Source organism: Taeniopygia guttata, chromosome 4 (assembly GCF_048771995.1).
Source record: "Taeniopygia guttata chromosome 4, bTaeGut7.mat, whole genome shotgun sequence".
NCBI classification, from domain to species: domain Eukaryota; kingdom Metazoa; phylum Chordata; class Aves; order Passeriformes; family Estrildidae; genus Taeniopygia; species Taeniopygia guttata.
In genome coordinates, this window is record NC_133028.1 from 40,948,979 (window position 1) to 40,970,929 (window position 21,951).

Sequence of the window (21,951 nt, forward strand, 5' to 3'; positions counted from 1 at the left end):
TTTCTACACTCTACAGAGAAAATGAAAGCAAATCCCACTCCTTCCATTAGTCATCTTTAATAGCTTTATTATAGAAAATTTTCTTACCCCATAAACAAGTTCTCCAACCATCCCATTCCAGATTTTCGTGTCTGCATCCCTTGCCCCATACTTGCCATCCCCAACAATTGTGAGCTTATATTTGAATCCACAGTGCTTAGCAATTTCTGTAGCTAAGTCCACACAATAGCCCTCATATCGATCATTTCCTTCAAGCATTTCGTGATTTTTCTTCATCATGACATATGGGGACTCCTGCACAGAAAGAACTTGCCTTAGCTACTTGACAGAGACAGGTGCATCATTTGTACACTTCACAGATTGGTATGTTCCTTTTTACATGTGAAAAAGGCAGCAGATACCATCTGAATCATACATGCTATGTATATGTTACATTGTTAATTATTAATGGCACATGTCTTTAACACATTTAAAAGCTGCATTCTCCAGTCATACACAAATGACAGTACTTACAGGCACAGTGATTCCCAGAAGTATGTTAATAATGACCATGAATGTTAACAGGAGTTACGCATTCAGAGAAGAAAGAGTAAATTCCAAAATCAGTTTCTTTCTCTCATACAGTTTGGATGGAAGAAGGCAAAGGTATTTAGTTGTTTTTGCTGCTGTCTTATACAAGAAAATTATTTTCTATTTCACAACCACTTCTCTCCCTGAGAAAACACTTGAGGCTCTCAAGGCTATATTTTTATTAAATTGCTATACAAACAACAGGTAAGATATCTATAACTATGCACTAAATTTCTATCATCAGCAAAATTGGTGATGAGTCATAAATTGGATTAACATATTTCCTCTTTGCTCAGCTGCTACAGGACTGTTCTTGTATCCAGAAAAATTCCTATGCTAACCTATGGGTCATTCAAACTGATAAACAAGTGGTGTAATTTACAGAAAAATGCTCTTCTATAATAATATACAATTTAATTTTCTAAACAACTAGAATACAATTTTTAATGTTTAATTTTACACTTTACCAATCCATAGTGGCTACAATCCCCAAGCATAAGAACCAGTCTCTGCTGTTTGTCAAAATCAATTCTCTAAAATGGACACTATGGTTCTGCCTCTCAGAAAGTTCCTCTCCTTTGAAAGCAGGTATTTAATTTCCATTTTCACTTTTAAAAACCATAACTTTCTAGGATATTCAATCAAAGACCATTCATCCTCTACAAATCAAAACCACTTGCTGAATCCCATACATTTCCCTAATTTCTAGGTTTTATTATGTATCACAATAAGTAACAGCTCACAACCCCAAATAATAAAAAGACAGTACATTTCAACTAATATAATGCCGAGAAACAAATCATTGTCAGACAGTCTTCTGACAAAACAGGAGGTTAATTACCAAAATAGTGGTGACAATAATAGTCTTATTCTCTAGTCCTGAAGATTCATTTCCAAGAGGGCCGTCAAGAGGATTCACAACCATTTTGTCCACTTCACTCCAATATCCAATCTAAAGAGAGTGTATAGGATGCACAGGCACTATGAGTATTCAGTGAATATGAACTTTTCTGGAAAAGGTGAAGCATGTTAATACTATGCCCTTGATTTTTGTTCACAGAGAACTATTTCAGCTATGGATTTACCACTATAAGCATTTACATTTATGTAGTGAAAGATTACAACAAACACTAAAAAATTGGACTAATGACATTTTTTTACATTATTTTGTCTAGAACAGGTATACCATTTTTGTTCACATATTAACATTGTAAAATTGAAATACTCCAGATCAGCAAAACATATGAAATTGTTTTTCTGTGAAAGATTTGAAATTAGAGCAGAAACACAAACATATTTATAAAAACATCACTAAAAAGCTGCATCCAGCTTTTGCCATTCAGAAGCGTATTTCTCCAAATGCTGGCTCACCTTTAACAATTCAGATCAGAAAGTAAAAAGTTTAATTTACAAAACTGAAAGGAAAACACTCTTACATAGTACTTACCAGAAATAATAATTCATATTTGTTAGAAAGAAATATTACATGTTTACTTCAGTCTGCAAGACCACTGTAGAATACACCTATGAATAAATATTATTACAACTTGTGCTTTAATTAAGTGCTTTTCAGTACCTACCTTAACCATTGCTCAGAATGGAAAAACCTTTAAAGACGCTATAAGACAATTCAAATTACCTTCCGAGGACCGGTACTTTTGAGTTCCATGACGTTTATTGTAAAATTGATTCTCTTTCCATTCTGATCAAACTTGATATTTCCTGTTAGCCCTTCCACCTGAACCTATAACAGATGAAGATGGAAGTGGTAGAAGAATTAAGTTTATTTCTTTTTAGAAAATGGGTTTTTTAGTTCCACAAATGATTATTGATATTTCAAAAACATTCACTTAAGAGTAATTTTCATATGCAATATATTATGTTAGCCAGGTTCCTGAGCACTTCACTTCCACATTAATGCCAGCAAGATCCAGACATGTTAGGAGATTAGAAGATATTTTCAAGCATTTATACAGAATTTCACACATGCGCTCATCCCAGCATCCACTCCAGTGAAGTTACCTGTTTCAATGCCCTTTCTATTTCTACACCATGACCCCACGGTACAGCTGGATTTGCAAGACAATCTCCAGCATTTCCTCTTCTGGAGATCTCAATCCTCTGTTTACGCAAATTACGGAAAGCTTCTGTCATCACTTGAACCGCATCATAGGTCAGAGCAGAGGTATACTGAAAAGAAGTAAAAATATTTAATTAAAAACCATTTTGAGCTTCACTATACCTTCCAATCTACTTGGTAATCCATGAAACACTAGAAGGGATACTAAGAGGGATACTAAGGGATACTGGTTAGGGGCAGTGCCAATAAACCGGAACTAAAGATCGAAAGTGTGAGTTACATTTTTTTCTCACTTTCAGCTGTGCAACAGTCCTGTGTGCAGATATGGCTACAAATCCATGCAGGTGAAAGGGGAAAAATAGAAATAGTTTTCAGTGTTTACCCTGAGCTAGCTTGTAAAAATAAGAATGTGTTCCTCTGATTACACTCTTCATGGAGAAGCATTTATTCATAGATCTCAAGACTTCATCTCCTCCCAGACATATACTCACAAACTCAAAGAGCATGTATTTGTGTATACATGTGTTTAACTTTTCCCCATTAAATACAAAATCTCAGGGGTAGCTACTTTCAAGTATGCAATACCTTGTCAACACCACACAAAACAGTTTTGGAGCTGAGATGCCTGGAACAAGTAGAGCCTCTCAAAGAGCAATATAGGTGAGGAAGAGCCCCATGTTCCTAAACTAATATAATATACAGAGCCTTACCATTTCTGACACATCAGAAGTGTCTGATGTCAGTGTCATCAGAAATGGGGCTAAATGGTCAAAAGCATTTATCTTCAGTGACTGGAAAATTTTACATCTCAGCTAACTAACTGAACTGAAACCACATGTGCACATGCACTGAGGACTTTGTTGGATGGGCTTTTTGAGTCTGTAACACCACAATTATTCCAAATATAAGAGACATTTTTGGAAATATGGGCCAGAATATAACTACTTAGAGGCATATGAATGAATGGAATGATTCCTGTGAATGCTATTAGATGCTGAAAATATATCAATTGTAAAGTGGAGAGAAATGATGTATTAGCTCTTTGCTTCAATGGCTCAGACTTTAATGAGAATTTTAATTAGTTATCTCAAGTCATGCAGAAGGCTCTTGTAATTGTAACAAAACCCAAATTGAGATTAATTTTTGTATGCAACTGTTAAACCTTAGAAAAGGAAGAAAAGGAAATATAACTCTTTTCTAAAGATCAGTAAGCTCAGTGATCAGTGTCAATCTTCTCAATAAAGTTTTCTCAGTGACTTGTGCAGAAATATTTAAAGGGATCAGAACAGCAGAAGAATGAAGTGAAAGACTGGTTGGAGTCACTACTACTCCCTCCTACTGGAGCAGCAGTGCTTAAGTGGTGCACATGAATTTGGAGATAAGGAGTAGAAAGGACCCTGCCTAGCAGTACTTCTTCAAACATTGCTCTTTGTGGTACAGAAACATATTGTGCTATACTAGTGTTCTGAGAAACTTTGGACACAGCACTGCCATTAACCCCTGAAACATACTTTGGGTAGAAGAAAAAATGAGCTTGGAACTGAGATGTAATAATGCTATCTACTTCAGCTATTCTATGATTCATTGGATCATTCAGATATATTTAATGTATTATCTCAAGAATATTATTTCTATAGTATATAATTAATGACCTGAATATTCATAGCTTAATCATAATGAGGATTATGTAGAGCTTTGCCTATTGATCAGTATCTGTATGTGCATACATGTCATCACATATATAAAATCTATATGTCATAATTTAGATTAAGACAGCTTTAATCTAAGGATCTCAAAATATTTTAAAAGCACTGTTGGAGATGCCATGAAAGCAAGCAGCCCATGAATCATTTCTTACTGCTTTATTGTGCATACACTTTCAGCTCCTAATAACCTTCATGGGGCTCATTAACACTATCTACAGCTTCATAAATTGATGTAAAGTTGACAAACTAAATCAAAGTGAACTCATTACCATAAACAAGAAATGACAGACCAATAACCTGCTCGTGCAGAGATGTGTGTGTGTCTGCATAATAAATAAAATGGTTATAAGTTAAAAGATGCATTAGCCTTGACTTGATTCACTTTGTTTTTCTGGAGATTCATCCACATTCTGCTCTGCACTATTAAAATAAATAGGAGCACTATTTGGAACACTGTGTAAATCTCCCATCATTTCATTTCCTTTCAACTTTATATTCTAAGATCAGCAACTTTACTACAAAATGAAATAGGTGCTAGAGTTCTTATAGAATCACTTGCACTAATTAAAGCATGGCAAAGAATATGCAAAAAAAAAAAAAATCCTGCATGTCAGAATTTTAGAACTAGGATAATAAGCTGATAAGATAAATTGCCTGAAGATTTTATGCCATTTCCTATGAAGCATGGATTGCATGAATATAAAATAACATAATTTTGTCTAAGCAGATGCCTTACTTGCAAGGCAGAGGAAACACAAAGTCCGTGTAATTTTCTTCAACTTAAATTTCTAACTTAACTTTCTGCCTTCAACTTAAAAGCTCTATAGACTGTAGTAAAATATGTAACCTGCAATTGCTGCAATGAATTTGAAAAGTAAAGACAAAACAAATTCATCTCAGACTAAGCAGAAGTTATTGCATGTGCTGTCCAAGAAAAACTGGCAAGACGTTGTCTTTGTAAATTCAGATATTTTCCAGCAACTTGGAGATACCGAAAACCCTTAGCTGAAAGGGCCAAGATTCTATTTTATACAATCAGTAACTGAATCTTCTGAAGGTGAAATTTCAAAACACTACCCCAGAATATAACAAGATTTTTTCATATGTATATTTCAAAGTTGTAAGATATTATAAGAAAAGTAAGTTATCCTATCCTGTTAGACCTGCGTTTAACTCAATGCCTGTCCACATGCTCATGACAAAGCTGAGAGATGTGATATAATTAAGACAATATACTTAAGCAGTGGAAAAGAAATAAAAATGTGAAGACATAAATGCAAAAAAAAAAAGGAAAAAAATAATAAAACTAGAATATTCTGAATCAAAAGAGGTCAAATTATTTTCCTTTTCATTTTAATATCTGCAATGTCTAAATCTATCTTTGACAGATTAGCTTGAGTTTGAGGGTTTTTGGTTGGTTTTTCTTTTTTACAGTCAGAGACGAGAGTAAGTATTCTAAAGTGTGATTCATTTGACCAGTTAGACACCTTGTTTGAAGATGAAATTAATTGTGCTTTAGATTCACTCATTTGATCTCCAGTAACTCCTGAGACTAGGGAGGAATCCGGGGTGATCATCTTAGGTCCTGCTGTTTACACTGTAGATGCACTAGTAACAAACTAAAACCACTCAGTCAGACTGTGAACCAGCCATTCATCCCTAATCCAACACAACAGAGAGAAAGAAAAAATAATGGGAAAATTTTGGAAAATTTATGTCAAAGAATGCAGTGCTGTTGTACAAGACACTAGGGAGACCTCAGCCAGAACGGCAGATCCAGCTGCAGCAGTGCTCAAGAAGGCAGAAATCAGTCTGCAACAGGCACAGATGGAGGTTCCTCACCATGTATGGGGGCTGCTGTTGAAGCAGCAGGAGAAGGAACACTGCATCACTAAGAGAGGCTAAGAGAAAGGAGGCCAGGAGTCCGATACAAATATTTTCTCTTGGAGAGCGGTAAAATTCTGAGAGAGGAAATACAGGAAATGTTCTTTGCTACAAGAGCAGAAGGGTAGAATCAATCAGCCTAAACACAGTTTCACCATTTCCCTCATATTTAAACAATTTCAATATCAGCAAATATACAAAATTAACTATAATAAAATCTCTCATCTGAATTTAGTGCATTTTTCTCTCAACAAAGTACTTCCCTATTTGAATGTTTGTATATACAACAAAAGCAGAAAGATTGAGATAAACATTCCTAGATCTTTATAAATTACATATAAAACATAGGTATATACATATGTAAACACAGAAGCAAAAAATAAATGAGACACAAAATTACTTGTCAAGAACCAGTGAAGGAATTGGGCAACTGCCTCTTGTACTTCCGGTGTAGTCAAACCGATGCAACCTTGGACACCTATTTCTTAAGGGTCTTTAATGTAGCTAGAAGCTATTTTGAAACAGACAGTATTACACACACTTTGGAAAATACCTGAAGGTTGTCTGACAGATAAGAGAGCTAAAAGAAAATTACCTAACTGATTGGAAACGGCTATTTCCTTCTAAAGCTCCTGGTACCTTACATGGCATCCTGACAGGACATGGAATTGCGAAGAGCTACTTCCAATAGAAACAAGAGACATTGTCAAATCTTGTACATAGAAGTGCAATTGGAAGCGAAGACGGCCTTTGAGTGTGCCCATAATCAGGCTTTGTTCTCACCTGTTTTGTGAAGGCATTAGCATGAATGGGGTGTGCACACAGCAGTGCGCACATGGAGCTGGTTTCCATTCAACTGCAAATGGGCCTTGGGCACTTGAGCATCTTCATTACCTACGGCCATGTTTCAAATACTGCAATGTGAGATAGAGGTCAGGGAGCCTAGAAAAAACAGTGCATGGTTCTTCCTCTTTGTTAGGGTGATGATCTTGTGAAAATAGTGGTCTTAGCAATAGACTTGCTTCCAGCTGAGAATAATTGCATACATACACAAAGTATTTGGAAATGATAATTGCAATTTTTTGAATAACAACCCTGGTCCTGACTAAAAGGGGAAGAGAGATTAATAAAATGTAAAATTACCTGATAGTTTAACAAAATTAATTAGATTGATCTCAGTAAAGATGGGGTTAGAGACCAAGCCCTGTTTATCTTAATGAATATGCTATCTTTATTACATTTTGTTTCCCAAAGTTGTACAGTCACATCAACTCATAGTTTGATTAAAGCCTTTATTCAAACACAACTGCAGCACTCTGTGTGCACAGAAAACCTAAACAAATAGGCATTTTTGCTTTGAAGTGCCATACTAGCATGAGATGCAAAGAATGTCTTAAGCAACCTGTCACTTTAGAAAAATTTGCATTTAGCTCCAGAACTGCTATCCAGAAAATCTGCTGATTTTTTGACATGTTTTTATATTTTAATTATCTCTTTGCTTGGTTTAGAAGGACTGCTTTCTGGGCACAACCAGAAGAGCTAGCCCAGTAGCAGGCACTTGCCAAAGCCTAAATCCCTGGAAGTCTAACTTTTATTTGAAAGACATAGTCACAGCACATCCAGCAGAGACTGACAAGACTGGGGCACTGGAATTATCCTAATGCTCCCACTGTAGGATATTTATAGGAGAAAGTGACCTTCTTTCACTCTTTTAAAAACTGAATATAGTAAAGATCATAAGATTTATAAAGCCCAAAGTGCTTGGCCTTTCTACCTATTTTATCTACTACTCTAATAGGAATGAGATTCCTGAACTGTAATTCCTCCCCCAAGATTGCTTCCAGTACAAAACAATCTTCTCACTAGAGTCATCAGAGGTGCTAATTCAGCAGGAGAAAAAGAGTGCAGGTACCTACTTTTTTTTTTTTTTTTTTATCTTACATTGAGAATAGAGGTTTTAAAGTACTTTGGTCTTCCATTATAGTAAATGAAAACCTTTTACTTGGATTTAAAATCAATAAGCTTTACAGAAATAACAAAAATAATTATTTGGAATTGAACCCACAGTACTTCACTTATAAAATATGCTGCTATTTCTAACCGTGCCACTGCCTATGGAAAATATACATAGTATAAATAAGGTTTTAAAATGATTTCTGTAATCTTACTTCTAACTTAGAATAAACATGCAAAATAGCAATGCCACTAATACTAAAATCACCTTGAATTCGCTGTAAAACACAAAGAATACGCAACTTTTTAATTTTCAGCATATAAATACACAAAAGCTTTTTCTTCAAGGCTAAGCCAGAACAAAGTATGTCACTCATCACAGTATTAAAAATGAGCAGGATCCAGCAGCAAAAACTGAAGCCTTTGGTCACAGTAGTGAAAACAGACCAAGCAGAAATATCTCACAGGATGAGAACAAAATGTAGAAATAAAAAGGGAAAAGAATTCTCTGGAAAAGATACACTCCAAGGAAAGGATTTGAAAGAATTAAAGTGAATGTTCTTTGCCTTTTTCTTGTAAGTGTGGGTTTTGGCATTTTTCTGGTGTTTGCAGTTTTGTTGGCTTTTTGTTTGTTTGGTTTAGATTTTGAGTTTTATTTTTTTTCCAGGAGAGGAGAGGAAGAAAAATCAGCAGTCCGCATCCAGTATACTGTGGTGTTCTAAGAATTTTCAAAATATGCCATTTAAAACTAATAGTAATAATTCAAGTCTTAAATTTAAAACAATAGGAAGAAAACCCCACAAAATAACCTAAAAAATTCTTAAACCACAATTCCCCAAATTTATTATTACTCCTCATCTACCCTAATCAGCAACAAGATACCTGTTGTATCAAGTAGAACAGCTTTCTCCTGTTTGCTCCAATCTAATTTCTAAGCAGAATACTAATAGAATTGAATACACCATTCTTACCAGGTTGTTGATTTCACCAAGATATAGTCATTGTGAAAGAACAATAAACACTTCATTTTTACTTTTCTGCCACCCCATGCTAGGTAATATGGGCAGCTACTTACATTAATTGGCCCTTAATATCAGACCTGCCCCAGAAATAAATTTGCATGTCTCCCCTCTTTATTCATTTAAGCATCCCCAGTGCTTCTGGGATAATCTCCTCCCTTATTCCCCTGACCCAAGAAACTTGCAGTCACAGATGCCTCTCCAGCTCTGAGCTGCACCACTTTTCTGCGTCTTTCACTCACATTTCAACAGCCTCTTTTCACTTTGCTGACCCCTTTTTTGCATGACCTCATTCCTCCTACTACTACTATTTTCATGTTTGTCTATGACTCCCTCTTCTCCTTTTATCCCCACTTCTCCATCAAGCTCCACTGTCCCAAATGACATTGATCTTCGTGAGGCCAGGGTTATGTCTGACCTTGATGAACACCTGAATCATGAAGAAATAGTAGCTTTTCCTGTTTATATCCACCATATCTAGGTGAATTGCTGGTTGAGAAAAAGCAATACAGAGTTCCTGGAAAAATAGGCAGGAGGAGTCCACTGCACTTTGCTGGCTGGAGATCCTTAACAATTTATAATTATTAAGAATAAGTGGATTCAAATTCAAAAAAACATAGCTTCATAGAGACATCAGGACTTGGCTCTGCAGTTTTCTGAAGTCTGCTTTAGCACAGTTCAGCCACTTTCAGGATCGAAGGATCTGGGTCAACTGGCCTTTTGCATGTCTGAGACAAATCTACAGATATTGCCTCAAACCACCCACTGCTTTCAGTGACTAAATGTTCCATTCTTTAATTGACTTTTCTTAAAAGAAAAAAACCAGCAACCCAACTATACTGGAATGAGTGATTACTTACACAAAACAGCCTTAAGCTATTAAAAAGAAGCACAAAGTTTAACACTGAAATTTCTTATGTTCACATTTTTTTGTATTTATTTTTTCAAATAGAGAAGACTGAATACTGGGATTTGAAAGCCCAGTGAAACCAGGTAGCTGGAACACCAACTGCTAGATGAATACCCTTTTTATGCCCAAGAAACCAAAATGCAAGGACAGGAGGCAAAACAATCTCAAAAACCTACAGTTTTATAAGGGAACTTAGGAAACAACAAAAAAATACACCAGATCAGCTCTTTGTTCAACCTTATAATAAATACAAAAAATTATTTTAAAATTTTGGATTTAAAAATCATTATTATCTACATGAATTGAGGCATATTCAATCATATTTTTCTATTAAAACCATAGCAGGTGCAATAGAATATCCCCTCTAACTCTTATTTAAATTCATTGCATTATAAAGCCATTTTCCAACACACTGCAATCATAAGAGTCATGGCCCAAAATGAAGATACTGTCTAATTCATCAACTGCACAATTTTGCTTGATCATCTATATCTAGACAAACTATCTTCTAAATTGTCAGTGTTTTCAGAATAATTGTTTTCAGTGTTTTCTTTGTTCACATTGTTTTCTTCTTTGCTCTTTATTATAAGTGAGTCATCTAAAGGTTAATTATTTCTGCAAGGTAAATAATTGTGTGCTACGTATTTTTTGTATTTTTTGTTCTGCATGTTATCTGTGTTGCATCCTTCAGGTAAATTAGCACCAGTATAGTTAAACCAGCATCTTTCAGTTACAAGCATCATTACTCCTGAATTATGGTTTCATAATAAGTGCCTAAAGACTACATGACTTGACTATAAAGAAACCTGAAAATGTGAAACTACTGAAGATAAAATCAGGACGTAAAAATAATCTAGTGTTTTGGTATGTTAGCTATTCATTGATTGGGTGGGGAAAGAAATTATGAAGCCAGAAATACAATCATGAAAAGAGAACATCTGAAACATTATGTGCCAGCATGAAACAGTTGCACCCATCCAAAATAGCTGTGTGAGTACCAGGGTTATTATCACCTTCCAACACAATGGGATTCTCTATGAGTCTGAGCTTAACTAAGTATTTAACCAGGCAACCCCAAAATTTTTTTCTGTGTGCTGCACATAGTTTCTGAATATATCATATGCAAGCTGTCTCAGGCACTTCAAGCCTCAGGTTTCTCTTAGAAAAGCTTATGCCAGAGCAGGATGGCTTGTAGAATAGACTATCTCAGTTGGACAGACCTACAATTATTATCTAGTCCAACTGCCTGAACAATTCAGGGCTGACCAATTCTAAAGGGCGTTTTTAGCAGAATTGTCCAAATGCCTATTAGGCTCGGGGCATCGACCAGCTCTCATGGAGGACTGTTCCTGTGTTTGACTACCCTAAAAAAAATGTAAATAAATGCTTCCAAAGGTCCAGTCTGAAGGTGCAGCTCTGAACCATTCCCACATATCCCCTTGCCACTGGATACCAGGGAGAGGATTTCAGTACCACCCTCTCCACTCCCCCTCCTTAGAAAGCTGTAGACAGCAAAGGGGTCATCCTTCAGCCTCCTCCTCTCCAAAGGAGAGGAGCTCAGAGACCTTAGCTGTCTCTCACAGGACATGCCTACTTGAAGCTTAGTACTTAGGGGGAGGTTGGCTCTAGCTGGACACTAGGTGCCACCAAAGCTGTTCTGTCACTCCCTTCCTCAGAGGGACCAGAAAGAGAAAATTTAATGAAAGGGTCATGGGTTGGGACAAGGGCAGGGAGAGATCACTCAGCAATAACCATAATATGAAGAACAGATTCGTCTGGAAAAATGTTAATTACCGATCAAACCAAAGTAGGATAATGAGAAAATAGAAAATAAATCTCCAAACATCTCAACCCACTTCTCCCTTCTTCCTGGGCTCAACTTCACTCACAAATTCTTTACACTCTGTTCCCACAGTGGCACAGGGGGACATGGAAGGGGGTTTTAGTCTGTTCAGCACCCATCTCTGCCACTGCTTCCTCCTCACAGGGTGGACTCCTCACACTCTTCCTCTGCAGGGAAATTTCTTCTCTGGGACCTGGTCCACCCCCTGTCCTTCTTTCTGCACTGTCTGCAGGGCTGTTTCATATATTGTCATTCCTCCCTCTGGCTGCTGTTGTGCAGCAGCTTTGTCCTCTTCTTGGATGTGTTATCAGAGGCAGCACCACCTTCACTAGCGAGCTTGGCCTTGCCAGCAGAGGGTCAGTCTTGGGGCCATCTGGTATTGACTTCACTGGACATGGGGGAAAGTTCCAGCAGCTTCTCAAAAACTCTATGGTCCCCTTCTACCAAAACCCTGCCACACAAAGGCAATATAACTTATGTCTCACTCGCCTTCAAGAGATACAGATCGAGCTTCTTTTGGCAAATAGACCAAAGGCTGCGCCTCGAGAGTATGGGTTAATCAGATTAGCAAATTGGAGCAGCTGGACATGAATGCATGTGCTGTCCTTCAGTGTCCTACCACAAAATCAAGAAGCTTGCCTTAAATGTAACAGCCTGGAACAACATTAAGGCTCAAAAACCCCAGCATATTTGTAAATACACAGTACTGAATCAAAAGAAAATTTCCACTTGTTATTATTAGGCCTTTATAAAATGAAACATTTTCTTTTTCTTTGTGTGACTTGACAAAAAATTAGCCAGGATGCTCAACTCTATGTTTCAAGATCTACACATTAGCTCTTCTAGAACTGCATCATAGACTAGTAACACCCTTGGTTACAACAGAAATGTTTTAAATTTAATTTGAAGTAAACCCTGAACCAGCATTAATTGTCAAAGATGCAAAAATATTCTGTAAAAAAGTCTGCAAATCACTAGTTTTAAGCACCCTGCTTAATCTATAAAACATGCTTTTATCAGCACAGGTACAGTGCAGCAACAAATGAGATCAGTGTCTTTTCTCATCTATGTCCTAAGACAGTAATTTTTTATAATTAATATTTTATAAATTGTAAAGTTACATTTTAAAAGCAATTTGAGACAGATTCTCTTCTGGGCATCTGTGGAAGAGGCTTTTAGTAATGCTCTTCTTTCTTGAAGAGCATGTTCCTTTGAAATACACTTTTTCTTAGAAAGGGTGTCTTTATTTTCAGGACTGTACTTGGATGCTGTGATATGTCTTATCAGCTCAGTCATAGTCCATTGACTTGCATTTTGTAATGTGAAATTATTGCACACTTGCTTTTGGATTACAAAAGGAAGATAATACAACAGAGTTGCAATGCTTTTGTCTGCAATGATAGAACAGTTACAATCCCAGAGATAATATTACCTGCTAGGGGCATGTAACCACCTATCATTTCTATACTGATGATGCAGGGCTCTTGTCAGCCTTCCTATCTGTTTCATACAGAACCTGCAGCAAGAGTTTTCTGGATTCCACGGGACTGGGAGCAAAAGTTCATTTATCAGCACTGGCAATTTAGACAGCTACCTCAAAATCAAAAGGGGAGAAAAGCTATTTGTAAGATCACTTAAGGGACAAGTAGGAGACCAGTGCATTAACCTGCTCAGTAATCTAGATGTTTATACAGAAGCAGAGGGCAACAGAGCTAGAATAACAACATAAGAAGGAATGAAATACTCACAAAGGACAGGTAAGAAATGCAATTCAGCACAAGTTGATGAAAAAAGCCTGTACATAAAAGTAATGTTTAAGTGGACAGATATGGTATGAGCCCATCTAAATCAGCAGCAGCACAAGAAAGCAATGCAGAAGCAGATTTGGCTGTTAGTATGTATCCCACGAGAAATACATCTCACTAGTGTCCTGGTGGTAAGGAGAGGAAAAAAAAAAAAAGTAATAAGAAACTAATACAAAAGAACCCCCTGAAATGAGTACTGTCTCTGAGACACACGATGCCATTATTTCCATTTCCTCATCATAGCACTCAGATGTGTTGCAGTAGCCAGTCTGGCATTTCAAAGAGGTACCAAATAGAAAGGTTCCAGAGCAAAATGACAAACAGGATCTGAGAGCAGAAAATTCATAAGAAAAAGGGATTATTTTATTTTGCAGGGAGGAAATCAAGGCAGAAAGGGTGGCAGCCATTTTCAAATACAGGAGGACAATGAAAAAGCAGAAGCCTCTCACAGCCATTAGAAACATATAAAGGAGTAATGGATTAGGTGATATAAAGGCTGATTAAGGTTAGACAAAAGCCAAAACGAAGATCATTTAAGTGCTGAAATAGATGCTTGGAGAAGCCATGAAATCACTACTCAGAGGAACTGCACAGGTTTATCTGATTCTGACTTCAGGCAAGCAGGACAGACAGGTGACTGATTGCTCAGTGACCTTTCTGGCCCTGCTTCCATGATTTCTACGATTCTGCCCTGCCTCTAGCTCCCACAAGGGTGGGAATGAAATGTGACATATCTCTAACCCTACCTGTAAAGACAAGAAAAAATGACAAGTAATTTGTGTATAACAGCAAGAGATAGAAAGCTACACAAAGAAATACAGTCACTGATACAATCAATGTCACCAAATATTGCAATATACATCCACACTTTCCTCACCATCAATACTTCTAGCATTTATAAGTTATCTGATAATCTAACATAGGTCTCAATTTCTTAAGTGAGTATCAGTGCAGTCCTATATATGTCTTGAGCAAACAATATAAAAAGGAAGAGAGGTCGGCCTTTTAAACTAATTTAAAAAGTGTTCTCAATTAATGAAATTCCAGATACTTTACTTTTCCTATCCATAACAAAATCAGAAGATATTGCAAATACCCTCCTTCAACTCTTTCAATTTCTACTAGAATTGAAAGGATTTATCATGGAGGAAATGAGGGGAATACCTGTGACAGAGTTGGAGATTTTAGTGCTTTAATACAACATTGCAGCCACTTCATGTTATCTAACACACATGCAATTTCCCTCCAGCATAAGTAACACCAGAGACCTTGTGTGTCTCACCCATTTATTTTTCCATCACTGATAAAAACTGCATTTTGGTTTCAGTTTGAGTTCTTCACGATATTCATATGTTTTATGTATTTCTCTATTATTATTTCCAGACTATGATTCTGCAACATGGATATGTAGGTAGATTCGGGCACTCAAGAATCAGAGAGTCAAAAGGATTCTGTTAATTCTCCACAGCCAATCCCTTCCCTTTTTCCTAAATGAGAGTAATACAGATTACATATACTACACATCTGTAATACAAATGTACCTAAAGACCTGACACAGACTCCAGTTTACTGTTTCAAACATCATGTAAGAAATTCACTACGTCTGTCATAAAGATTTTAAACTACAAAAATAACCACATAAAAAAATCACTTTGACTAAATTATTACCAAACTTGGCTTCATAAAAAAAGGAATCTATATTATTTTTTAAATTAAAAATAAGGTTGTGTGTTTTAAAGGACTTTTCTACTAGGCCTTTGAAAAAAATGGTTCTTCCTTCCATGCTGAACTTTTTATCTATTTAATTATACAGGCTTCATATTCAAACTACAGCATAAAAAAAGATACGGATAGAACATTTGCAACTTATTTTTTTATCTTTTAGAGCTATTTAAGAATATGTTCTTATTAAAATTTCTGATTGTATTATCTAAAAATTATCTAACATTAAAATTGAATTATTCTTTTTCATATCTTGCAGCCACTAATTGATCGTCATGATAGTTAGAGAAAGTGAGAAGGTACTATTACCCTAGTCTTATCCAGAAGTAAAGCTGAGGTAAAAAAGCTAAACCACCTGCCCAGTGTTACACTGTGTATCATGCAGGCCTGAAATCAGACCACAATCCTGTATGTCAGGCATAGAACTTAACTTTTTAAGTCTTTGTAGAACTTAGGCATCTGTCTCAAAGAAACTGTCTAAACATTTCTTTGGGTTATTATGTTACATTATAAAAGTAATATGTGCTCCCCGAAAGCATAATTAATATTTGTCTTTAAATATTTAAAAATACAGAGAAAGAGAAACATTTTAAAACAGAGAAAAAGAAAAATAAAAAAAAAGTCAGTAGATCTAGTTAATCTATCATCAATCTATCATATCTAAACCAATTACCTAACAAGCTGCCAGGCACAAATTTACAGTGACACAAGAAAAAAATTGTCTTGAACATTTTGTCTTAATTTTTAAGTGTAGCATCTTTGCTCAATCAGTCCTATGACAGAGAATGTTAAAAGTACCCCAGAGAAATATAAAATTGTATTGGGACTATTGATTTTCAAGGGCTTTCTCTGTCTCTTGCATTTCTATTCAAAACCCTTAACTTCCCGTACTTCTAGTGCAGTTAAAACAAACATAAGACATACCTTTATTGTACTAGTGTGTGCACCAGGATATTCTTTCTCCTCCAGTGTTGACCAACGTTGTATAAATTTTGACACCACAGGATCATCATAGTCAACTATCTGAAATCCTGAGACATTAGCTCCTCCAAACTGAATTTTTGACAAATCTCCATCAGTAAATCCCTGAGCACAGAAAAAATTGTCTGTTATTTTAACAGTTTTGGCACTTCTCTTAATAGTGTATAAAAAGAAAGAGTTTCCATATGACCTCTACTGCAGAGCAGTAAGCCAACACTTTCCTCAAACTGAATCCAGCTTAAATCCTGGGCTGCCAGGATTAAGTCATCAGCTCCATCAGCCAGCAATGCTTCTTGCTGCCCACTAGACAAGCACTTTTGTAGAGAGCAAGGGCTGAGAGGACCTGTACTTGCCATCCTAAACATCCTGTTAATTTCAAGGGGACCACTTAGGTGAGAAAGGGAACACCACACATGAGTAACAGGCGAGCATGTTTTAGGCAGGAATACTTACAGCCACAGCTGTATCCTCTTTTTTAGGAACTCTAAAGCATGTGGAAGGACTTACCATCTTCACTGCCTCCTCCCCTCGACATAAAAAGCTACTTCTCATTCTTACAAAAAGTCCTTGTGTTCTGATTTCTTTGATTTAACCTCAACCAAATAACCATACAAATGCATTTACATGAAATAATGATGTCAGACACTTCATTATAAATGGATGTTGTGAGTGAATAAAAAAAGAAGCAGCAAATTTAAATCACAGTAACATAAGTTGCTACAATTGCTATAATATACTAGATGCTCTCTAATTATTGTATATTAATGATCCTCATGTGTTGTTGTCTGCTAATACAGACACTTCTACACGGATCATGTAACTTGACAGTTGAGCAGGAACATTCATTGTAGATTCAAACCTCTTCTCCATCTAGCAGCATTTTTTAATTTTCAAAATAGATAAATTTCTCTAATGATTGATCAGACTGGAGGAGAATACTACTACAGATCAAAAAGAAGAAAGCAGGTGGACTCAGTGAAGATATTACTCAAATGCTACAGAATTTTTCCTTCTGACAGAGAAAACAAAGTTTTTAAAATCACTTCCATAAACACTTTATACATGATATTTAACACCTTTAAAACATAAGATTCAGTAGTTTTTAGATATTATGGATTTACTGTTACAAATTTAAAGCAATAGCTAAAAGAGCAACCAGTTAACATAATGAAATCCACTGGGCGCATTTTCTACAATTTCCCTTAAGGTAGAAAATACTGTTTATCCAACATTTGCAATGCAAACCACAGATGTCTAACAGGTAATTTCTCACATATTGTAAGACTTTTATGCCTGCTTTATGAATATCAGCACCTCAACTTCTTTATCCAAAAATTAGTTATTAAGATATAAGAATGAAACCCCAGTGTTCAGCTTTTAAAGAGGCCTTTAAAGCAAAAGGCTTCTTTACACTGTGGCACCCACATGACTCTTCAGAGCACTGCCTGCCTGGAGGGAGAAGTGTTTCCATCAAAGGCTGGGAGGAGACAGGGGTTATGCCTCAAGTGCCAAAGACACACCATGCTCCTTCTGTTTCCTCAGGCTCCTCAAAGCACTGTGGAAGACAGTGTTAATTGGGGCACTCTGGGCCCTGCTGGAATTTGTATCAAACACTATCACAGCTCAAGAATAAATGAACAGGATATCTGAGATTTGAGCATGCAGAATTTGCTTTGTCTATTACAAAAGAAACCTGGATTAGTTCCCTTAGCTTCAGTAAGTGTTTATAGACTTTAATATCTGTAAAATGGCCCTTCACCTATAGACACAATTTCAAAAAAAATTATCTTGACAGAATTTAGTGAGTTTTCTGAACTTTCCCTGCAGGAACACTATTAGCTATACAGTCTGATCACCAAAGTTCAAGAAAACATGAATTCAGACTGATCACCCAGCTGATATGAGGGATGAAATATGGAAATCTGAGACTCGCTAGTCTAGCCGAATGAAACATGAGAACCGTGATTCTAAAATAGTTTAAAAGTTGTGAGAGAGAAATCATCACTTTGCTGAATGAGTCTATCATCTTATGATAAAGATATCCTCTTTACATACCCTCTTTTTCTAAAGTATGTAAAAAAAGAGGAGTTCTATTGAAGATGCTGAGCAACCTTCATTCCCGTTTATGGGAATATGATAAGAGGCATTTAAAGCCTGAAAAAACTCAGCCAATAAACAAATATAATCTCAACACATGCATTAATTTTGCAAGGATAAAGGCATCTAGTTTTTTTCCTGTTTTCTGAGATGTATTCAAAACAAAATAATAGTTGATGTGCTTCCACAAACAGTCAAATGAGCAATACAGGTATTTTAAACACTAAGAATGCTTACCAGATTTGCAATGATATAGTGGTATCCTTTAACATGTTTACCAATTGTGATGACCTGTAAAAAAGAAGAAATACCCCCATAATGGAGAATGTTCACCCGGTATACAGACAAAGACTTGAAAGGTACAAAATGCAGTATGATGTAAAAGCTAGTTAAGAGCTTTATGGCATACAATACTGAGTTTGTGCAATACTTTATCCTTTATTTTACCTAATGCACCACTCAACATACCCTTTGCTGGTAGAAATTAGTCACTTTGAAGTCCAAGTCCCAAGAGGGAGAGTCCCTCCAGACACAGGAGCTGAAAGCTAATTACTATGGTGTGTATTAAGGCACAACCAGCCAGGAGAGAGCAGGCATCACGTGTTAGAAACACTGTGTCTCACAGACTCCTGCTAGATTCTGCCCACTGACATTAATGAATAATGAGGAAGCCTTGTAAAGTTCAAATTGTTTATTGCCCTAAGTCTTCCTCATAATCTCCCTCAAAGGCAGCTGGTGGTTTCTCAACAGTCTCTGCTGGCAGACCTGTAGCATGGATTCTTCTCCCAAATAAGCCTAATTAAGACTGTGTCTGCATGGGGAAGTTTGCATTTTGAAGCTAAGCACTTCTCCAGAGGAAGGACGTGTAAGACATGAGGAGTCTAGAGGTTTATTCCATCTTTTGAACATTGAGAACAATGAACTTAAATTGACAGGATGACTCATTAATTTCCTGACTTAACATATAACTAAAATATTCAGATTAGGTATCTTGAAACTTATATCAGGGTACTAGTGGACAACCTTCCAAATACTTGGTTTAATGAAGTTACAGAAATATAACTGAAAGCAGTTTTGACACTGAGTTTACATTACTAGAGTTTGAGACTGAGAGGGATCGCATCACATAGGCCATGGAAGTAATTAAATTGTTTCTCTTTTGAGGTCAATATATATATAGGAATTTAAGTATCCCAAAACAATTACTTGGATTAGACTACTTAAGACTAACTACTTTTTAAGAGGTTTAAGAACTATTTTCAGGTGTATTTCTTACATAGCTGCTGCTTCCAAAGAAATTTCAGTTAGACCAAATAGATTAGATCTTCTGTATGAAATGTTTTGCCATCATTGGTATCTGAGAAGACAACCAGTAGCTGCAAGCCTTTGGAACAATGCTCACTAATTCTGCTCTAGCTGCCACTGTGTACTCTTTCATTAACTCAGCTTGCTATAACTTGCCACTTGTCCACATGAACACTAAGGATGCTGCCAGTTAAAACTAAGAAAATTCAGTGGTAGTATCAAAAGCCATGATGAAGGAGCTGTGCACACACAAAAGCTATTCAGCAGTTCAGAGGACCTTCTCTAGCAGGGATAGACAAATAGTGGCAGTAATTACAGAGTTGCCCAAAGGGTGCTATCAGGGTGAAATGAGATTCTGCAAAGGAAGCTGCCTGAGAAGAGACAGAAGCCATATAATGAAGAGCATAGTAACACAGACTCCCCACATCAGAGAAGAGGAATATAAACTAGTCTGAGGAGAGCTGGGGAACTGAAATATTTTTCAACTTACATGAATCGTTGAAATCTGAAGAGAAACTATAACACAAGACAAAAAACCAAGAATGATGAAGCGACTTTGCAAATACATTTTGTGCCTATACAAAGATCCAAGGCCTACAAAGCGTAACTGGGTGCACCTGAGACTGTCACTGCAGTTTAAAATATTTGCAGGATAAATCATAGGACTAAAATGAAACATTTGTTCAACAATAGAAAGCAAGGAAGGAATTGAAGAAGTTGTTCCTTTATGTATCGAGCAATGCAAATAGTACTGATATATTCAAGGAAAATCTGGTTAACAGAAAGCCTGCTGTATTTCTTACAGTAAAAATACATAGAAAAAGGGATACTGATATGATGTGTCTACTTCAGGCATCCTCATGAAATTAAGGAAATTTCTGAGGGCTTTTTTTCAGGGCAGGAATTAAAATAATTTTTCAAAAAATAAATCTGGTAGCAAAGCAAGATCTAAAGTACACTGCTATTAGTAAAGAAAATCAGAAGAACACACTCAAGGCATACTCACAGGCCAAGAAATCCATTGTTCTGCATTTAATTTTAAGGGACGGAGAAAATTATTAGAGAATCAGTTAGTTAGACTTTCTTTTAGGCTGCTTGAGAAATAGAAAGTGGGTTTACCTTTAAATGTAAGGAAGGGAAGTTACTGAGTGTAAGTATAATGAACTTAAAAACCAGACCAAAGTGCAGAAACAACTAGGCTATCTTGTGAAGAGAATTCCAAAACTAAACCCATTTGGAATAGCTGCAAACAGTTTTAGAGAACATATTCCAGCATAGCAGTAAGCTATTTAGAGGAGAACAACTAACTAGAGTTACATTAACTGACCTGTGAGGCTGATTCAGTTATCTAGGATTCTTTAGTGATTTACAAATCAAAACAGCAGAAACAAAAGCTTAGCCAGCTGTGTGTTTGAGGAATAGCACAAGTCTGTGGGGATAAGCTGAGAAACTCTCAGGGTCTAAAAAAGGCAGAATCCATCAAAGTGCAACTAGGGCAAGAAAAATATCCCAGAACTGCAATCAAAGTAAGAAGCAGACAAAGATGAAAATAGGTCTATTATGAAACAAAGACTGTAAAAATGAGTGGTAAGTGAAGGGTAAAGATGGCTCTTGTCTATAAAAAGTGGCTAAAAGGTGAAACTAAATAAAATTACAGCCAGCCAAAGTTTCATATCATTGTACATTTCTTGACATTGATAAGTCAGAAAATATGATTTTGAAATATTGCAGGTGATAGAGAGATCACACTCTCAGACATCAAATGCTCTTGAGAACAGGATCAAATTCAAATTTATCCTGAAAATTAGAAAAAGAGCTTGTGGATATGAATTCCAAATAAAACACACAAACACAATGTACTCCATTAAGGACACTGCTCATTGTCTGAGCCTCTTCAAAATATAATGACCTTCAAAACAAAGACCAAAATAACAAGCCCTTCAAAAAACCTTCAAACAAATACATCCATACTCTGATGATACATCCCTACTGATGCTACACAGTCTCACATGATGAAGCTCAAGCCAACAGGGAACTATCCTTACAATTTTCCATTGTGCTCTGCATGCATGAAAA

General features: G+C 36.3%; 1 protein-coding gene across 2 annotated transcripts in view; it reads right to left on the reverse strand.

Annotated features, from left to right (window-relative positions):
- GRIA2 (glutamate ionotropic receptor AMPA type subunit 2) overlaps positions 1-21,951 on the reverse strand; it is an 88,281-nt gene that overhangs the window by 20,376 nt on the left and 45,954 nt on the right. For both annotated transcript variants that reach the window (NM_001076689.3, NM_001185124.2), the window contains 6 exon segments: positions 88-294; positions 1,412-1,522; positions 2,210-2,314; positions 2,593-2,760; positions 16,417-16,578; positions 18,808-18,861. In NM_001076689.3, the coding sequence (NP_001070157.2) occupies positions 88-294; positions 1,412-1,522; positions 2,210-2,314; positions 2,593-2,760; positions 16,417-16,578; positions 18,808-18,861 (807 nt within the window).